Source organism: Pseudophryne corroboree, chromosome 1, assembly GCF_028390025.1.
Source record: "Pseudophryne corroboree isolate aPseCor3 chromosome 1, aPseCor3.hap2, whole genome shotgun sequence".
NCBI lineage: Eukaryota > Metazoa > Chordata > Amphibia > Anura > Myobatrachidae > Pseudophryne > Pseudophryne corroboree.
In genome coordinates this window covers 1,223,291,824-1,223,313,738 of record NC_086444.1, presented here as the reverse complement: position 1 = coordinate 1,223,313,738, position 21,915 = coordinate 1,223,291,824, and the positions used below count along the sequence as shown (strand labels likewise).

At 45.5% G+C, this 21,915-nt stretch overlaps 1 protein-coding gene across 4 annotated transcripts in view; it reads left to right on the top strand.

The window, feature by feature from the left end:
- Positions 1–19,991, top strand: part of LOC135026854 (proteinase-activated receptor 1-like) — a 61,159-nt gene extending 41,168 nt beyond the window's left edge. For all 4 annotated transcript variants that reach the window (XM_063953690.1, XM_063953663.1, XM_063953672.1 and 1 more), the window contains 2 exons: positions 16,229–16,327; positions 18,797–19,991. In XM_063953690.1, the coding sequence (XP_063809760.1) occupies positions 16,229–16,327; positions 18,797–19,869 (1,172 nt within the window). In that variant the 3' untranslated portion in view covers positions 19,870–19,991. The remainder of the gene's footprint in view (positions 1–16,228; positions 16,328–18,796) is intronic.
- The last annotated feature ends 1,924 nt before the right edge of the window (positions 19,992–21,915 follow it).

Here is a 21,915-nt window from a genome sequence, read left to right as displayed (position 1 = left end):
AAAAATCAAGATGTCCGGGGTAGGCCGGCTGCGGAAGTTTACCGAGTACTCCACTCAGTCGCCCACGTCGACCAATATGCCCACACACTGCCTTAGCGCTGGCGTACTCAACCTAGGGCCCCTGCGACCTGAACCTCTATTTACTGGAACATGTGGGTGTAATCCGCAGAGCACTTAACCCTTTCCAGTAACTATTGGTTGTTGGATAGTTCCCGAGTGACCAGCGAACCTCCCTTAAAATAAAAAAAAATTACACAAATCACGTTAGAATGTACAAATAGCGTGTGTGACCCCTCTAGCGTACGTAAATGGTACTGGGTCAAGTTACTAACTAATGCACACAATTACTTGCGGTACAATCGTTCTGCACATTAGCAACTAATCTTATGTGCGGAACGACCAACGGAATCGAAAATTGTGGCTTCGAATTCCTTCAGCCTGAGCTTAATGGCCTATATGGGTATCGCACCAACCCTTTCTGGTGTTGTGCTTCTTTTATCTATAGCGGACTTCTTAGTCTGCTGTACCTAGACCTCCTGGTCTGTCTGGACCTCCTGGTCTGTGCTACAGTAGACCTCCTGGTCTGCTATACTCTAATGCTCTTTTTTTTTGTTTAACAAGGGATGCCTCCCAAGCCACCATGCAGTCACTTACACGTATGTACACGAGAACTTGATGATTTCCTGTGGTTCAACCCCAAAAATTTTAGAAACTTATATATATGTATACACACTCTTTCACCTCATATACTCTTTACTTTTGTTTCTGTGCAGAAATCCCTTTCATTCAGTAACACAGTCTAGTCCAGATGAGTCACAAATTAGAGAAGGATCTATTAGCTTAAAATTTTGGACGCTAAAATTGACTTGCGCTATTTATCGCGTTTCCTCCTTTTCGCCTATTTAAAATAATACTATCGTGTGATTTGTATTATGTGGGCGTACCCAGATGCTCCGTTGCGTAATATACGCTCCGTGCGTCGGCCCTTGCGTCACGTACGCGAGTCTCACCCTTTTGTTAGAGACACGTGTACGCCAGCCAGATATGTCCACAGAAATACAATTAACACGTTTATATCAATGTAGATGATTTTTAACTGTAATCATCTACCGAGCACCACACAGGTCTTTCCTTGAATCTTTAGGCAAAGCTGTGCGCGTGTTTTACAAATTACCTCTTAATGTATTATTTTTACTCTTTAACTACCAATAGCAACAAGTCTTTCTCAGCACGTTATCAATTATGAAATGGCAATCAGGAAAGTGATGTGAAAATACACAAATGAAAAGAAATGCAGATGTATGCGTGCGTGCGTACGCAAGACAGAAATAAAACAGTTTTAAAAAGACAATAGCGTATTGTTCTTACCTCCGGTTCCGGATTCCCACAACACTCCTACAACGTAGCGAAACAGACGCTTATCTAGCCAGCACTACTGCCTTCCCGCCCTTGCTGGCAGATAAAGTCTGTATTTCACTGGTGCGGATATGTGGTGGACAGAAGAGCGGCCAATTGATAATGCTGATTTTGATTACCTTATAACCTTCACTATATATGGGTAAGAGACTCAATACGCAATTGGCGTATGGGGTACCGTAAGGGTACGCACTTAGCGTAGCGGACGCTTAGCCGTGATCGAGACGCACGAGCGGCACGCTCGCTCACAGCTTTACGCGTGGTGTCAAACACGCTATAGGCGAGCGACTACCGTAATGCTACGCTACCAGCGTAGCGGACGCTCGAGACCACGAGGAGATCACGAGTGGCGCAGACGCTCACAAGATGACAATCAGTAAACCTTGAATGTAATACACAGAAAGGATACTCTTATGCTGTAAACCTTGAACTGAAACACTGTAGCGATATAACGCTGCTTAACCTTGTTAACACTAAAGCTGTCTGAGCGATCGAGACGCTCCTATTACCCTCTGCAATGTAATGAACACACAATACCGTGCTAAGGTTCCAACACCTTTACTAACAAGCTTTTAAGTTATATCGAAAAAGGTAAAAACAGTTTACAAGTTATACACTACAAGCTAACATATAATTCTAACAGAATATCTAGACAGAAATATACAATAGCGTCACAATCTTATACAATAACAGAGAGAGAGAGGGAAATGGCCAATACAAAACAGAGAACGAATTTGATTACAGAAAATTTCTTACACACACTGGGAACGATCGCTGCGCTAGTGCTGGTACCTGCTCCAAGTTAGTCAATATGAAAACCGTTTGTGGAGTGAGAGATACTGAGCTGTCCAGGCTGGCTGATCTTTTATACACTGCATACAGTACACTACAAAGGGACCTATAATCTCATTGTTCGTTGTACACAGGAATGTCTCCTTGTATCATAACAAAAGGTCATCGGTTGATTTGAACAGGTGGGCTGTGGCTATTTCAAACAGCTCAGGTGGGAGGGAATCTTCGGATTCCCGCCGCATGGATAATGAACTGCAAATATAGGATATGTCCAGAAATTACTAATGGCCATAACTATACGCAGGAGCGTTTAATCTATACCTAACCAACACCGGATTGTTGCTATTAAAATACTCTTCGGTTAGGTACCAGACACCACTGTTCAACCTTAAACAGACCCCTTGTATAACATAAAGAGGGATTCCCATCTCCATAAACACGTCACATTAAACAAACTTACAGTTATCACTAAGGGGAACATTACCTATAAAACCTGCTATATGGATTTATTAAGCAGCGATTGAGTCGCTCGCTAGACGCACACATACTCTACCGTAAATGCACATACCATGCGTTCAAGCGCACGCCCGTAGGGGCGCCGTCACGCATCTGCAAATATGTGCACGCACGCCAGAGAAAGTGCATGTGCAGTGGGCAAGCGCATGAGGTGCATATATGGCAACGTGTAGCGTGATATTTTTCTGACTTTGACAAACCTGAAGCAGCCCTGCCATACTAACACAGGGAAAATCGCACCCCATACCCACCGCATAAATAATAACAAATATGTCTGGATCTAATAGCCCAGTGTAAGGCCACATGATAATGGCTGCTACAGAATCTGAGAGCCAGCTTACCTGGAGACACTCCTAGCTTCACCAATGGCACTCCAATGCTGACCCATCCATTCCTCTCTGAAATACAATGCACATATATTGGCAAGCTGCTCAAACAGATTGTGATGTCACTCAGGTGCTAAAAGGGAGTGGTAATTCTGGCTTAGAGAAAAAACATTTTGCTATCCCTAATGCACACTGAGTGAGAAATAACACATACTTGCCTACCCTCCTGGAATGGCTGGGAGGCTCCCGAAAAACGGGTGACCCTCCTGGCTCCCCGGAAGGGCAGGCAAGTCTCACGATTTACGGGGTTCACCCCCTGCCCGCCGCCCACTTAACGAGTAAAGTGGGTGGTCAGGGCAGGTGATGACGCGATGCCCCCTGCACGTCACCTCAGGCCCCCCCCCCTGCTGATCCGACGGGCTGCTCTCAGATGTCGGCAACCCTGAAATAACACTACATAATAATCAGATAATACAGAGATCTTGGTTGTGTATATTTCCACATCAATCCACAGACCAACTAATGAATCCAAAAAGTTTGTGAGGGAATGGAGAAGTGGAGGGATAGAAGTGTGAGGATAGTAGCAGGATAATGAAGGAGTTGATGTGGTTGGGGTGTGTGGGAAAAAGGAAACTGTTGAAGGAGAAGATGGAGCTCGGTGTATAAGAAGGAGGATAATGGATGAGAGGGTGTTGGCCAAGTATGGAGAAAGGAATAGGGTGATAGAGGAGTGGATGTGGCCAGGGTGTGCAAGAAGGGGCAGAGTGATGGAGGAGAAAAGAGGCAAGAGTGTGATGGGAAGAATCAGGATGAAGTAGGAGAGGATGGGGCCAAAGTGTGAGGGAAGTAGCGGGGAAATGGAGGAGCGGATATGGAATCTGATGGTTTCATATGCCCTTATATGCATTTACATTATCGCACAGGTGACTTACAGGCTCATCTATGCCACAATCTATACCAATGTTATGCATATCGTGTCATGCTGCATGGATTACCAAACTGCAATTATTCACACCAGGCGATCACAAGTGCATATTTTTGGGCATGTGTATGGGTACGCATGTGTGCGACCCATTCACTGTCGCACGAGTCACGCCATTTATGCCGCTATGTGTATAGATGATGGTGATTACATCTGTATACACCATCAGATCCATCTAGATATTTTGTAATACCTGGAATTTCACACCTGTTCAGTTGCGGCCCGTCTGGTTGACAAGTTCTCACTTGCTGCGACACCTGCCAAAGTCTGCATGGAACACCTGTATAGGATTTGGACAGAGGGACGGAGATACTCCAGTATGGACGATACTTCCCCTAAGGTGCACAAGGATCACTACAGTAGGGCACGTGACAAAGGTACAAAGGGTATATTCACCGCTTAGCGTTAACTTGAGCTACTGATTAGTAAGTTTAGCACATTTTGGTAAGACACATTACCTATTATCTCATATCATTTGCATGGTAAACATAAACATATCACAACGTCAACATAAGTTATTTTCTGAACATCAATACTAAAACTCATTTAGAGAAGCTTGCTCAGGAATATTCAAACAGAATACTTAGCCCCTAGATGGCGCTGTGGGCCCAGCAAAGGCAATCTCTGGCCCTATACACAATTCGGAGAAGTTCAAGTATAAATCTATGCAAGGCACATGATAATCACAAAAGAGTATTAGAATTACTTTTCCACTCTTTGGTTTGGTAAATCCTGCGCATGGCAGACAGCAGATATCTCAGTTCCTTGTAGGGCTGCTGGGGTATGATCAGCCTATTGAGGCTTGGGGATTGGCGTAGCCTAAAGCACTGTCCCTATCTGGGGCTCCAGAGGCAAGTGAATATATCGGTGAACACACACGGCAACGTGAGCTAGGCATGCTGCTCCTTTACTCGTAGACAAGCCAACCACTGAGTGTAAGCAATGGCTTCTGTGTCCACTGCTACTGGGTAGCTGCATGCGATGTCAGAGAAACTGCCAAACCTGGGGGTATACCCCTGCATGTCCCTATTAATGTTCTCAATGAGAGGGGCAGAGTAAGTAAGTAAGCAATAAAGCTTGAGGCGCTCTTGTACGTTTATGTGTAGCTACAGAGGTCTAGGGCACTATATATTATTTGGGTCCTGTGGCAGACCCTCCAACATGACCTGCCCCACTAGGTACAACATTTTCTGTTTCTGGACTTCCCTCTTAAGTTATGATTTCCATCACCTGTGTTGAACTAGTTAAATGATAAGAAATCTGTTTCTTCCCAGGTGATGGCAATAATAAATTAAGAGGGAAGTCCAGAAACAGAGCATTTTGTACCTAGTGGGGCGGGTCATGTTGGAGGGTATGCTGTGGTAGCTCTGAGTGCTTAACATTGGAGGTACAGGTACCAGTTTGTTTGTCAGTGCTCTCCCACTGTTTTGCATCCCTGTCATGGCTTCCCCCTCTCCTATTGTGCATACAGCGCTTCCTGGTCCCAGCCGCCTCCTCACTAGTCATGGGCAAAGTGATTCACTGAACTGAGTTGAGACACATGACTCAGTTCAGTGAAGTGTCTCGAGTCAGTGTGTCGGCACACGAGTCATGACTCATTTGCATTGGAATGTATTGCAGAGACTGCACATGATTCAGTGAGTTGCCAGTGCTGGACTCATGGGGGTTTATTTACTAATATTCATGTTTTTGCCGTTTTTAAGGGTGTTTGAACTCGAATGGTATCGGGTGCATTTTACTGCAACTTTTTGAATCCCGATACGATCATTCACTAAGCTGCCGAGTTTTGCACATTCGTTTTTACCGATATCGATATGATTCTTAATGTCAGGCAGTGTTTTACGGGAGTGATGAGTAAAACACTTCCTGACAAAACACAAGGAATCCCGGCCGGATCTATGAGATCCATGCAGGGCTTCATTGTGTACCTTAAAAATGTGTTTAAAGTATTTTTAAATCTGAAAAAAATTGCGTGGGGTCCCCCCTCTTAAGCATAACCAGCCTCGGGCTCTTTGAGCCGGTCCTGGTTGACAAAATATGGGGAAAAAATGACTGGGGTTCCCCCATATTTGAGCAACCAGCACCGGGCTCTGTGCCTGGTGCTGGTGCAAAAAATACAGGGGACAAAAAGAGTAGGGGTCCCCCGTATTTTTTGAACCAGCACCGGGCTCCACTAGCTGGACAGATAATGCCACATCCGGGGGTCACTTTTATACAGCGCCCTGCGGCCGTGGCATTAAATACCCAACTAGTTACCCCTGGCCGGGGTACACTGGAGGAGTGGGAACCCCTTAAATCAAGGGGTCCTCCCCCCCAGCCACCCAAGGGCCAGGGGTGAAGCCAGAGGCTGTACCCCCCATCCAAGGGCGGTGGATGGGGGGCTGTTAGCCTTTTGAAAAAAATTGAATATTGTTTTTAGTAGCAGTACTACAAGTCCCAGCAAGCCTCCCCCGCAAGCAGTTACTTGGAGAACCACAAGTACCAGCTTGTGGGGGAAAACGGGCCCCCTGGTACCTGTAGTACTACTACTAAAAAAAAACAACCCAAAAAACAGGACACAGACACCGTGAAAGTACAACTTTATTACATTCATTCCGACACACACATACTTACTTATGTTGACACGCAGACTTTGGCCACGTCTCCGTCTGTCGACGTCTCCAAGTCGAATCCGGGGTACCTGAAAATAAAATTATACTCACCTAAATCCAGTGTGTCCTGTTCTTTTTTTTTTTTGTAATCCACGTACTTGGCAAAAAAAAAAAAAAAAAAATAGAAACCTGACCACGCACTGAAAGGGGTCCCATGTTTCCTTTTCCTGACTGCCAGGACCCCCCCTGACTACTGTCAAAGAGGGTCCCTTCAGCCAATCAGGGAGCGCCATGTCGTGGCACCCTCCTGATTGGCTGTGTGATCCTATAGTATCTGTCAGGCAGCACACGGCACAGCACACGCCTATGCGCTACATTGTAGCCAATGGTGGGAACTTTGCGGTCAGCATTGAGGTTACTTTCGGTCAACCGCTGACCGCAAAGTCCCACCATTGGCTACAATGTAGCGCATAGGTGCTACATTGTATCTGTGCCGTGTGCTGCCTGACAGATACTACAGGAGCACACAGCCAATCAGGAGGGTCCTCACTGCGGTTCTCTTCTCCTGTCAGCCAGCTGCAGCAGTGCGCATCTCTGCACACACGCTGCCCAGAGCCTCTCTCACTCTGTCCAGGCCAGCAGTGGCGCCATGTCTGTCTGCTCTGTCAGCGAGGGTCCTGTCTCTCCTCACTGAGCAGCCTCTCTTCTCCTCCGCGGCAGTGTGACCTGCTCCTGTACCTGGCGGCAGCGTGATCTCATCCTCTCTCCGCGCCTCCTCACAGCACAGAGCTAACCCCGCCTCTGTCACTCTCCCGCTCTGCGGCGGTGAATCCCCGCATCCCCAGCTTCCCGCTCTGGGTCCTAAGGCTCTCCCTGTCTGCTGTGGTTGCTTAGTAACCAGACGGTCTGTTAACCCCTGCAGAGGTTACCAGCTGCAGGTGTGTTTAGCAGGGGCTGGGGTATCTTAATGTCATTAGATCTCGAACCCTCCACAGACCCCACCCACATTTTAGGGCTGCTTTAGAAATTTCCTGTGCTGGTTTTCTAGGCCAATCTGCCCCCACTCAGAATGACACCATGGGTAATATGTAATAGCCTGCGACATGCAGACTGTTCTGGAATGTTGACGAGTGTGCCCGTATATTTTTCTGCTTGTACTTGCAGAAATTCCTGAATGCAGGCTGTGCAGGCTATTACTTATTGCCCCATATCTTAATATTGTAGTTTGCCTAGTAAGGAGTGTATTACACTGCCAAAAAACAATAGTATGGACTTTTACATATTCTTAGTCCTGTACAGCTCTTGTCTAACTACACTGTATTATGCCAAATTGCCCACATATTTCTCTCTTATGTATTCTGTCTAGTTGTGGCTGCTCCTAGCTGTGGCTGTGACTAGTTGCTGGTGTGACTATTTGTTGGTGTGACTAGTCCCAGGTGTGATCAGTGTCTGTGACTAGCTGCGGGTGTGACTATTTGTGGGTGTGACTATTTGTTGGTGTGACTAGTCCCAGGTGTGATCAGTGTCTGTGACTAGCTGCGGGTGTGACTATTTGTGGGTGTGACTATTTGTTGGTGTGACTAGTACCAGGTGTGATTAGTGGCTGTGACTAGCTGTGGCTGTTACTAGTAGCGGGTGTGAATAGTGGCTGTGACTAGTTGTAGGTGTGACTATTTGTGGCTGTGGTGATTTGTAGGTGTGACTAGTTGTGGCTGTGACTAGTTGCGGATGTGACTAGTTGCAGGTGTGATTAGTGGCTGTGACTAGCTGTGGCTGTTGCTAGTAATGGGTGTGAATAGTGGCTGTGACTAGTTGTAGGTGTGACTATTTGTGGCTGTGGTTATTTGTAGGTGTGACTAGTTGTGGCTGTGACTAGTTGTGGCTGTGACTAGCTGTGGCTGTGTCTAGTTGTGGCTGTGGCTAGTTGCAGGTGTGGCTAGTTGTGGCTGTGACTAGTTGTGGCTGTGACTAGTTGTGGCTGTGACTAGCTGTTGCTGTGACTAGTTGCGGATGTGGCTAGTTGTGGCTGTGGCTAGTTGCAGGTGTGGCTAGTTGTGGCTGTGACTAGTTGTGGCTGTGACTAGCTGTTGCTGTGGCTAGTTGCGGGTTTGACTAGTTGTGGCTGTGTCTAGATGTGGGTGTATATATGCACCAGTGGCCCATATGCATTGCACAGCCTAGGCGTGGGTGTATATAGACACAGCCCGGCACACGGAGTGTTACTCGTGTTGCATACACACGTATGTATATGCTTTGCTGGTAAGTTGTATATGTGAACATGTGTAAATGAAGGAGAGGACTTGGTAAGGATGGGGGATTGGAATGAAGGGAGGAGGGGGATGCGGAAGTTGGGTGTTTGATTCTATGTGTATAATGCAACTGTAAATAATTGTTGCTGATGGTGTTTTTATTATTTATGTATTGTTCATTATAAGTAGTACAGGCTAATACAGCTTACATGAGTCACAGTACTCCCCCATCAGCTAATGTCCTGCCTGGACTACCCCCTCCCCCCCCCCACACACACACACTGTCAGGCAGTGTCCTGCCTGGACAACCCCCCCAAAACACACACAAAGACACAATATCAGATAATGCCCTGCCTTGACTACCCCCACACATACATACACACACACACACACACACACACACACACACACACACACACTGTCAGATAATGCCCTGACTAGACAACCCCCCCAACACACACACAGTTAGGTAAAGTCCTGCCTGGACTACCTTCATCCCCCCTCACACACACACACACACACACACACACACACACACACACACACACACAAACTGTTAGGTAGTATCCTGTCTCCACTACCCACACACACACACACCCACACACAGTCATGTAATGTCCTGCCAGGACTCCCCCCACCCACTCACACACTGTCAGCTAGTGTCCTGCCAGGACTACCCCCCAACACACACACACTGTTCGGTAAAGTTCAGCTAGGACTACCACCCCATCACACACACACACACACACACACACACACACACACTGTCAGGTAATGTCCTGCCTGGACTACCCCTCCCCCCCACACACGCACTGTTATGTAATGTCCTGCTAGGACTCCCCCACCCACCCACACATACTGTCAGGTAGTGTCCTGTCTCCAATACCCCCACCCCCCACACACTCACACTGACACACACACACAGTCATGTAATGTCCTGACAAGACTCCACCCACCCACTCACACACTGTCAGGTAGTGTCCTGCAAGGATTACACCCCATCCTAAACACACACACACACACCCACTGTCAGGTAATGTCATGCCAGGACTACCCCCAACTCATACACACTTTCAGGAAATGTCCTGCATGGACTACCCACCCCCCCAACCAACTTTCAGGTAATGTCCTGCCTGGATTAACCCCCCCCCCCCCCCCCCCCCCCACACACACACACACACACACACACACACACACACTGTCAGGTATTGTCATGCCTGGATTAACCCCCCCCCCACACACACACACACACACACTCACACACTTTTAGGTAATGTCCTGTCTGGGCTACCTTCCTAAACACACACACACACACACACACACACACTCTCAGGTAATGACCAGCCTGGACTACACCTCACACCTCACAATATTGTTTTTAGGCCAAAAGGTTGCACCGAGGTCACTGGATGGGTTGCTTAGCTTAGTAAAGTGGTCAGCACAAACACCTGGCCCATCTAGGAGTGGCACTGCAGTGTCAGACAGGAGGGCAGATATCAAAAAAAGGCCCCAAACAGCACATGATGCAAAGATGAAAAAAATGTGCCCCAAGGTTGCTGTAGGCCTAAGCTAAGTGACACAACCACCTGGCACATCTAGTAGTGTCACACAGTGGCTGAATGTCAAGAGTGGGCCGCAACTGTTCGGTCCACTGACAGCATTTACAGCACGCTCCAGTCACTTTAAAAAAAAATATTCAATTGGTGGACTTATACGGCAGTACCCCAGGACTAATACAGCAGTGTCATACAGGATGGCACTTTTCAAAAACTAGGCCCCAAACAGCACCTCATGCAAAGATGTCGAAGAGGTGCAATTAGGTAGCTGTATGACTAAGCCAAGCGACACTGGAATTATTTGGCAAGATCACTCTAATTAATAATTATAAATCACTGATATTAATTGGTAAAATCACTGTAATGCTATGTCCAAATCACTGGAATTATTTGGCAAGATCACTGTAATTAATAATTATAAATCACTTATTAATTGCTAAAATTATTGTAATACTACGTCTAAATCACTGGAATTAATTGGCATAATCTCGCTATCGCCTGCCTAGTGAAGTGGAATCTAGATGAGATTTGGTACCGGGGACACAATTTTCTAAATCCCACTGCATTAATGGCGGATAATGGGCGCACGTCTAACAACGCACTGATTTTACTGAGCACTGATTATACTGATGACACTATGGAGAACTGACACGGAGCAGCAAGATGCAGCAAAGGACTACTGTACTGTACTACTATATATACTGGTCAGCACAATGCAGCACTGATACTGAGCACAGATATTGAGCACTGTTCAGGATACTAGAACTGACAAGGAGCAGCAAGATACAGCAATGGACTATTGTACTGTACTACTATATATACTGGTCACCACAATGCAACACTGATACTGAGCACAGATATTGAGCACTGTTCAGGATACTAGAACTGACAAGGAGCAGCAAGATGCAGCAATGGACTATTGTACTGCAGTATTATATACTGGTCACCACAATGCAGCACTGATACTGATCACAGATATTGAGCACTGATGAGGAGGATACTAGAACTGACACTGAGCAGCAAGATACAGCAATGGACTATTGTACTGCAGTATTATATACTGGTCACCACAATGCAGCACTGATACTGATCACAGATATTGAGCACTGATGAGGAGGATACTAGAACTGACACGGAGCAGCAAGATACAGCAATGGACTATTGTACTGCAGTATTATATAATGGTCACCACAATGCAGCACTGATACTGAGCACAGATATTGAGCTGATATTTAGCTGATATTGGGCTATTCAGGCAGAGAACGTAGCCACGTACTCTCCGCTCAATGTACAAGTGAAAATGGCTCTTTATATGGAATAAGAATCTCGTGAGAATCCGACAGTGGGATAATGATGTTTTGCCTTGTTCGGGTTTTAAGAGTAAGGTGGGAAGAACCGAGGGTGCCTCTGACCCATGTAAACCACGTGAAGTTTGGGGTGGTTTGGATCTCGACGAACCGAACCCGCTCATCGTTAATATATATATATATATATATATATATATATATATATATATATACAGCACACAATAACAGGTGGCACTCACAGACTCGTCCCCGAAACGTTACCTGTTTGTTTCAATAAACACTTCACGGGGTGAAGTTTTTTCATCATTCTACAAGTCTGTGAGTGCCACCTGTTATTGTTTGCTGTATGTCGGTGGACTGCCATGTCCACAAGGAAGTGCACCACAACAAGTGAACTCAGAGGAGTGCCGGGGCAAACACTGGATATATATATATGTATATATATATACAAATATGCAGAGTCCACGGCACTCTCAAATCCCAAAGGTATGTATAGAGAAATACTAGTGCCGGTGCCCTCCCAATGGCTGTGTCCAGTAATATATGCTGCAGAGACGGGCGGCACTCTCAGCGTAAGAAATAAATACAGACAGGCAAGTCTGATGTGTCAACGTTTCAATGTCAAAAGCGGCATTTTCGTCAGGATAAAATCACAAAAGGTACTACTCACCCAATTATCTCCGTCTGGTGGTCCGTAGCGCCAGCGGCCGTCGCATCACGCTCCGTTCAATAATGACGTCATCACGAGGTGCCGGCTTCGGCGTCAGGGAACACCTGGACCGGAGCACAATTGAAAAAACTAAACTGCGCAAACAAACAAAACAATAATAAGACAGTGTGATTTACACGGCACAATCAGGGCAATGCTTGTAACAATTTCATTCTTCAAAAGCAGTATTGATAGTATCTATGTACATAGTAACAAGAAAAAGCTACACTGTAAACTTTCACAGTAGCTGGTGGAAAGAGCCCATAAGTGTGCGTGGAGAGCTGGCTAAGAGCCACTGTGTGTCAACAATTAGGAAACATGGAGAAAAATGATACAAACTAGTAGAAGCTGTTTCTGAAACATCATATACTTTGTGTGCCCCTGAATGATTGTATATAATAATGGGCTAAACAAAAGCCGATAGGCCCAACTGTTCATTTAACCCACGAGGGGACAATGTGTCTAGTACAAATATCCACTTGGCCTCAGCTTTAAGTAGTAATTGAGCACGATCACCCCCTCGTTTGAGCGGGGGGATGCAATCAATCATACGATGTCTCAAGGCATCTACTGAATGTTTGGCATGCAGAAAATGTCGGGCAACAGGTTTATCACTTCTGCCTGAATTAACTGCTGCTCTAATGGAGGCCCGGTGCCCGGCCATCCATTCTTTAAACATGCAGTTTTTCCCACGTAGTGGAGACCACAAGGGCAACTGAGTAGGTAAACTACATATCGTGTAGTACAAGTTACTCGATAACGTATTGAAAATTTTTTACCCGTGAAAGGGTGACAGAAAGTGTCACCCGTCAACATATGGCTACATGTGGTGCAGCCAAGGCACTTGAAGCAGTATTTGAGAAATGTGGTGATGTTACTCTTTTTGGTACCTTCAATGTTGGTTTTAACTACAAAATCACGTATATTCTTCCCTCTACGGTAAGCGGGCATAATACGTGTACTAGGTTGGATGCCTATTTTTTTATTTGTTTGGATAATAGGCCAGAATTTTTTTCGTGATCTTGCTGATTGTTGGACTTTGAGTATTATATTGATTAACCCAAATTAGTTTATCAGTATTATCAGTTTTTTTGTTGGAAATTAAAGTTTTACTTTTAGGAATTTTCAATACTTTCTTCTTAATAATAATAAGCTCAGACTGGTTGTATCCCCTTTGGATAAACTTTGTGATCATGTTATCACATGCTGATTCCAGTTGTGTCTCATCACTGATAATGCACTTAAGGCACAGCATCTGTGAGTAGGGGAGACCTTTGTGTAAAGAGACAGGGTGATGACTGGACGCTTGTAAGAGGTTATTCCTGTCGGTACTCTTAGTAAACAGGGCTGTGTCAATTTTGTCATCCCTGAATGATATCTGTACATCTAAGAAGTTAATACTTTGCTCATGTATAGTGTATGTGAATTTTACCGGTGAATTTGATGAGTTATGTACATTGAGGGGTATATGCAATTGCGGTCGAATTCCCAAAATTGGCGAAAAACTGGACTTTTTCGCCCCCCCAAAAAAATCGTCAATGCAATTCAGTACTTTTCTCCAAAAAAACGGACTTTAAAAATTCGACTTTTTGAAATTCGACTTTTGACAAATTCGACTTTTTTGCAATGATACAAATGCTGCAATTCGACCAAAGTATATTCAATTGAAGTTTGGAAATTCGACAACAGTGCTTTTAGACAGTAAATTCGTCTTTTTCAATCCGCCACACTTTGGAGGGTGAAACCAATAAAAAAAATGTAAAACCTGTTTTTTGTGGTGTTTTTTTTTTTTTTGGTAATAGCATATCTATTTATATTAGAAGGGATTAGGAACTTGGTTTGTCTTTTTTGGAGGCACAAGTATTATTTATATATTTTTAAAAATATATATATATATTTTTTTTATAGATGGATTGGTAAAATCCCGAAAAAAAATGGCGTGGGGTCCCCCCTCCAAAGCATAACCAGCCTCGGGCTCTTCGAGCTGGTCCTGGTTCTAAAAATCCGGGAAAAAATTGGACAGGGGATCCCCCGTATTTTTAAAACCAGCACCGGGCTCTGCGCCTGGTGCTGGTGCAAAAAATACGGGGGACAAAAAGAGTAGGGGTCCCCCGTATTTTTTACACCAGCATCGGGCTCCACTAGCTGGACAGATAATGCCACAGCCGGGGGTCACTTTTATACAGTGCCCTGGCTTAAGAGACCTTTCAGTGACAGCAGTCATGGGGGGGTCTCCCTGCATTCAGGGAAAGGGGTCCCATGTGTCAACATGGGACCCCTTTCAGTCCGTGTGGTACGGGTGTCCGGTTTGTTTTTTTGACAAGTATGTGGATTTATCTCTGGACCCTGGATGAGGTGAGTATATTTATCTTTTCTTTTCAGGTACCCCTGGATTCTACTTGGAGAAGAGAACCGATGTCGGCGTGTGCACATAGGTAAGTATGTGTGTGTCGACGTATGAAATAAAGTTTTACTTTCACGGTGTCTGTCTCCTGTTTTTATTTGGCTATCTTTTTTTCAGTAGAACTACAGGTACCAGCAGACCCGTTTTTCTCCCGCATGCTGGTACTTGTGGTTCTCCAAGTACCAGCTTGCGGGGGAGGCTTGCTGGGACTTGTAGTTATTCTGGAAAAAACTATATTCTCTGAATTTTCTCAAGGCTATCAGCCCCCCATCCGCAGCCTTTGGATGGGGGGGACAGCCTCGAGCTTCACCCCTGGCCCTTGGGTGGCTGGGGGGAGAGACCCCTTGATTGAAGGGGTCCCCACTCCCCCAGGGTACCTCGGCCAGGGGTGACTGGTTGTATATTTAATGCCACGGCCGCAGGGCACTGTATAAAATTGACCCCCGGCTGTGGCATTATCTGTCCAGCTAGTGGAGCCCGATGCTGGTGTAAAAAATACGGGGGACCCCTACTCTTTTTGTCCCCTGTATATTTTGTACCAGCACCAGGCGCAGAGCCCGGTGCTGGTTTTAAAAATACGGGGGATCCCCTGTCCATTTCCCCCCCGGATTTTTAGAACCGGGACCGGCTCGAAGAGCCCGAGGCTGGTTATGCGTTGGAGGGGGGACCCCACGCAATTTTTTTTTCGTTTTTTTCCCGTTTTTCCCGTATTTTTTAAATTGCGTCAAAATCCGCCTAATCGGCCGTTTTTCGCCCGCGGGACTGTCGAATCTGTTTTCCATTGAATATGGTGAATTTCGGCAACCACTTTCCGAAATTGGATGGTCAAATTGTGTCGAATTAAAAAACGGGCGAAAATTTGCCGCGATTCGTCGCTAATTGCATATACCCCTGAGTGTGGGGTCCCCCCTATCAACATGCCCCATACTTGCCTACTCTCCCGAAATGGCCGGGAGGCTCCCGAAAATCGGGTGACCCTCCTGGCCCCACGGAAGAGCAGGCAAGTCTCCCGATTTGCAGGTCCCCCCTGCCCGTCCGCCCACTTAGTGCGTCATCATAGCCACGCCCCCTGCAGTGTAATGCCGGGGATCGCGGCATTACAGAGCGGGGGGGTGGCTTAAAGTGGGTGTCAGTGTGACCCCACCCTTGCTCCACCCCTGTCCCACCCTTGTTCCGCCCTCGTCCTGCCTCCGGCCCACCCCCTCCTCTTCATCACAGCCTCCCCTGCCCGGGAGGTGCTGTGATAACCTGGGTGTGATCTCTCATTTACAGCACAGTACATGGAATAAAGCCACATGGTTCTGTAATCAGCCAGTAGGGGGCACTGAGTCTTCTCTTATTACAGGATGGTTTATATGACGTATTATTTATGTATTACAGGTGACGGAGATATGCCAGAGAGAGTTTTAATCGCTTCTGAAATGATAAAACATTATGAACATAATTACTGGGGACGACATACATTTGATAAAATGACAGGTAAGCTGACATGAGCTGTGAGACACCAACACTAATGAAAATGATACATTTCCAATACGGGTATACCCCAAGCACAATGTTACGTGATGGGGACAATAATCTGCCTTTGTTATGCGCCTGGAGAAACAAATCCCTACAGCACTCTGATGGCGATGGTAGTCTGACGATGCACATGGAGCGGGCAGTGATACCATAAGGACTTACAGCTCTGCATGTGGTTACACAAAGTCATTTATTTTCTCTGCACACAATGTCACCCCAATTGCGGCTGACTTGCTTTCAGCTCTGCATTGACCCCTGTGTCTCATATGGTTTCCTTCTTACAACCCCATTACCACTATGAATCCAACGATACTTGCTTCCCCGCACACACAGATTTGTGCCTGTATCTGAAATAGATGTATTTGTTAGCATCTGACTACCCATGGCTGAAGCTAGGTGTTCTGTCATCAGGGACAAAGACTTACCTCAGCACCCCTCTCCCTCTCCATCAGATAGTAGCCACCCCTACCTACACATACGTCCACCGTCATCCTGGATGTGTTTTTTCGCAGTCACAAGACATTTGCTGTGATAAGTGTCCATGTTTGTGGGAGCGTTTAAATATTCTCACCCACAAAACTTTCAGAATACACTGAGCATTCACATCCGCGACTGTATGCAAGCAGGTGCAAGTAGTCGCTGCCGCGATGCGTGTGCACGTGCGAACGCATTGCAACAGGGATGAGGAAGATTACATCTGTATATGAACACCATAGAATGTAGACAATATCACAGCAACACTAACACAAGCCATAGACTACAAGAGAGATATAGTTTTAAGTGGTTATAGGGTGCGCAATGAGATCCAGAGGTCAGCCCAGTGATAGTATAAATGAAGTTTCACCTACTTCACAGAATTTTCACAATTTTACACAGGTAATATACTCCACTTTGGCGCTCTCCGGATTTAACATGCCACTTATATGGACTAAATTCTTCAAAAGGCCACAACCTGTATAATATGTGTCCCTAATGACATATACCAATTAGGGTACACACATAAAAACAAAAAACACGCAATAGTGTAGAGTCCATTTATAAAGAGATAGTATATTCTTTTTTCAATGCATCACACTCACAAAGCTCAACAAGGTTTTAAGCATATCGTAGTTTCTTTATATCAAAAAGTCTGTCCAATTCCACAAGATCAAAATTCCACTTCTTTTAAGGGTTCAATGTCCCACCACTCCCGAAAACATATAACAGAAAAAAAGTAAATAGTGCAGCAAGCCCTTAAACAGACGGGTATTTATATTTAAACAGATGCACTCACATGTTACATAAATAAAAAGGCATATCACAAGGCGTTATCCCCTATTTCCCAAAAGACACCTCACTGGTTCGCTGAGATATTTCTTACAGCATGTGTAGTCAGAGTCCCGGAAACTCACGGCTTTCCTTCCAGGTGGTGAATAAGGAATCTAAGGAATTGTCAGGATACACAGCACAATCCCGCTTAACGCGTTTCGGTTTTAACCTTTCTCAAAAGCGGATTGTGCAGCACTGAATTTTCCCCCTATATATACCCCTAAAGTCCTCTAACAAGTTTCAGATGTCACAATTACAATTACAGTGTTTGAGAGTCGCCGCGCTTCCGCGGCCGTCATTTCCGGTCACATGGTATCGCATCTCCCATCAACTTCCGCCCGGTCGCTCTATACTCATTTCCGTGCGGTTCAAAATGCGTTCCAACTCGTAAGACGTCATTTCCGGCCGCTATATGCTTATTTCCATGCGGTTCAAAAAGCATTCCAACCCGTATGACGTCATTTCCAGTCATACAATACATCTCACAGAGCTGCTTTCTCTTCATATAGTAATGTTGGCGGGTCAGATGCATTCCGGGGGTCATTCGTAAACATAATTATATAGCAGCAATATGACATCATAAGATGCATATAGGAGAGAGAAAAACAATAGTCAATAAAAACAAAAAGAGAGATAATTTCTAATTATTTTTTATTGACTTTTGTTTTTATCTCTCCTATTTCAATAAAATAGCCTTTTTTCCCGCTCTGAACAATCGGGATTCACACACGGAAAACCACTGATTCAGCATAAACTGTGAAATTAGTGTTTTTTTGTTCCCCGTGCATGACCAGATTTTGTTGGTTTTTACATGGACTTTACCTCACAGCTTCATGAGCTGCGAGGTTCTGTGCAATCTGTGAGAACTTGAACATGGGACAAACCTCGCTAATTGAATAAGTCCAGCACTGACAATTAGTGTTGTGGTTTAAATTGAATTCCTCCCTATATGTAATGAGTCTTAGACTTTCACATTTATTCCTATTACTGGGTGTTCTTATTGATAATGAAGCTAATATTTCTATACATACTCTACATAAACAGTATCTAGGTTCACATGCAGAAGAGAAATCTCCAAATTTAGATTTTTTTTTTTTTCACTTCCTCTTTAATGTTTAGGGAATGAAACCTCTAACAGCGCTGAAGATGGCCGTGACCTGAATTTATCATCAAGTCAAGTTCCCCATTCACGGATAATAGAAAAAACAATTACTGAGGAAGCCAAAATAATTTTCACTGGCAAGTTGCTGACTGTATTTGCTCCATCCGTGTCCACCGTGGTGCTCATTGTGTCTCTGCCTCTCAATCTTCTGGCCATCATCATGTTCCTGTTCAAGATGAAGGTCAGGAAGCCAGCGGTGGTCTACATGCTGAACCTGGCGGCCGCTGATGTGCTCTTTGTGACTCTGCTGCCTTTCAGCATCGCTTATCGATTCTCCGGGAATAAGTGGATGATTGGAGATGGAATGTGTCGCTTCTACATCACAGCATTTTACTGCAACATGTACTGCTCCATCCTACTCATGACCAGCATCAGTGTGGACAGGTTCCTGGCCGTGGTGTATCCAATGCAGTCTCTCTCCTGGCGTACCACGGGGCGAGCTTGGCTGGTCTGTGTCTGTATATGGGTGTTATCCATAGCCGGCACTGTGCCACTTCTCATAAGAGAACAGACACAGTACATTGCCGCTTTGGATACCACAATTTGTTATGATGTGCAGGACATTGAAGATGTGCAGAGATTTTTTGTAAACTATTTCCTAATTTTTATCTCTGCTTTCTTCTTCTTGCCTTTAGTCATTACAGTTGTCTGTTACATTGGAATCATCCATAACCTAAGCTCCCCCAAACTTGAAAACTCCTTTAAGCGATCTCGCGCTTTGTTTATGACAGTGACTGTGCTCTTGGTGTTTGTACTTTGCTTTGGACCAACAAATGTCATCTTTTTAATTTGGTGTCTTCATTTTCATAAGAAATCTAATCCATCTCTGTATTGTGCCTACATTCTGTCTGTCTGTATTAGCAGCATCAGTTGTTGCCTTGATCCTCTTATCTATTACTATGCATCCTCCCAGTGTCAGAGATACATGTACAGCTTGCTGACTTGTAATAGAGGTGGGGAAGTACCATCAAAGAAATATCAGAGGAATGTTCACACCAAACAACCTGCTGAACGGGCTCTGCTAGCATAACTGCATAATGATAATGGCGGCTTATTGCTTTCACATGTACGTTACATTACCGCTGTCCCCAATAGTAGACTGGTGGGTGCCATCCCTTGTACCCTGTCCATACATTATAATAAATGCTTGAAAAGAGAAGAAGCCTTTATCTTCTGATCACCACAAGGCAAAAGGGGTGGTAGAGATGGATGTCAAAAGAGAGTACCCTGAAGTGTTTACCTGCTCATTATGATGCATCACCTGCCCAACTGACCAATCAGGTGTTGATTCGGGTTCCTAATCTCTGGTGGCAATTGTTGTAAGCTCACCTCTCCTGCAAGGCTGTAAGTATCTGTCCTGCCCAGCGTCTTGTTAGGGGAGAGCGCCCATTTCTGGGCTGCTTATTTTACTAATTGTGTCTCCTTTTGTGTTAGTGCAGGACACACATGGGTGCACTTACCTGCTGAATTCTTTGTTGCTGTCATCTACTCACCTCTGACTGCTGACCTATGAATCTTGCCCTAATACGCTTTCACTGATCATGATGCCGCCTGCTGATTCCATATTGTGTGTTAGGTTGATCAGTGATGATTAGCAGCTATTGTCATATGCCGTGTTCAAAGGGTGCCTGGGTCCTCATGAGTGCGTATGGCTATATCTTTCTAGTGGCTGATCTACAGGTATTACTGACATTGCAGGGGCGGAGAAAATGGGTCTTCAAGAGGTGTATGTGAAGTATTGGCAGGTTCGGGTTAAGCCTTTGGAGGGCCCAGGTCACTTAACACAAAGTGGTCCCCCTTCTTTGATCAGCCCCACCCTTCCGGCTGTGAGTGCTTCCTTCTCTAGCAGCTCCAGGAGACTGCAGCAGCACAGGACCTAACAGCACACCTGCGGCTGGGGCAGACTTCAGAGCCTCCTCTCAAGCACCAAGCAGGCCTGGCAGCAAAAAGCAAAAGAATGCCTGGGAGAGCAGGGTCTGATTAGCTCAATGCATGTCATTGCCGGGTAGACCTTATTCAGGGTCCTAATGCTAGTATTCAGCTCGGGTGGTACTGCAGGCTGAAGATGTGGAGAATTGCTCCCACATAGGTTGCAGCACCAGAGCTGGGTATGAGCAGCTATGGCTGAGGGGGCCCAGAGAGATATGGAGGCCAGGGTTGCTCACCCCTTGTTCCCCCTCCCTTAATCTAGCTCTAGGTATAAGATGGGTTTTAGCAGGGGATTCACACTAGGCTTCTGCCCTTGGGAAAAACTCCAGTAAAAGGAATTCCATACCAGTTGGAGTTATTCTGTAAAGTAGTCTTCATGCATAAGGCAGCCACACAGTCACAAACATTATTTAATAATACTTTGTGGGATTGTATAATTCACTTAATCAGCATAAATGACTTGTCTGCTTTCCCAGCAGCATCACAGAGATCTCAGGCAAGGTCCACTTACACATGAGTATTTACATTTAATCCATTTAGAAAAATGATGTCCAGAACTGAGCATAATATGGTCCTCTTCCAGGTGCCTCTCCCAGTCTCCATCATTCCAGGTGCCTCGCCCAGTCCCAATATGTCCTCAACTCCACAGTTAGGCTTATCTTCCTCTACCACCACTCTACATCTGCTACTCCCCTTCGACAAAATATGCACTGGCTCCCATTCTTCTACAGAATCCTCTTCAAACGCCTCACCCTCACATACAAGGCCATTTCTAATTCCACTGCTCCCTATATCTCCAACCTCCTCTCCCTTCATACTCCCTCCCACCCTCTACCCTGGTCACTGCTTCCCTTGCTCGAGTTCAAGATTTTCCCTTTAGTGGAACATGCTCCCCCACTCCATTAATATTCCTCCCGACCTCACAAAGCTTCAAACTGGCACTGAAAACCCACCAATTCATCAAAGCATACCCTTCCGATGCATAACCTAGTCCTGAGGCTCCTCCTCCATCTGCCTGCCTCATGCGCTGTCCATCTCTGCTTCACTTGCATACTGCCATCGGCCTACCTCCCGCTTGCTTGCACCTCATGTCATCTGTCTATCGCCCCTTCCCACTAGATTGTTAGCTCCTCAAAGCAGAGATCTC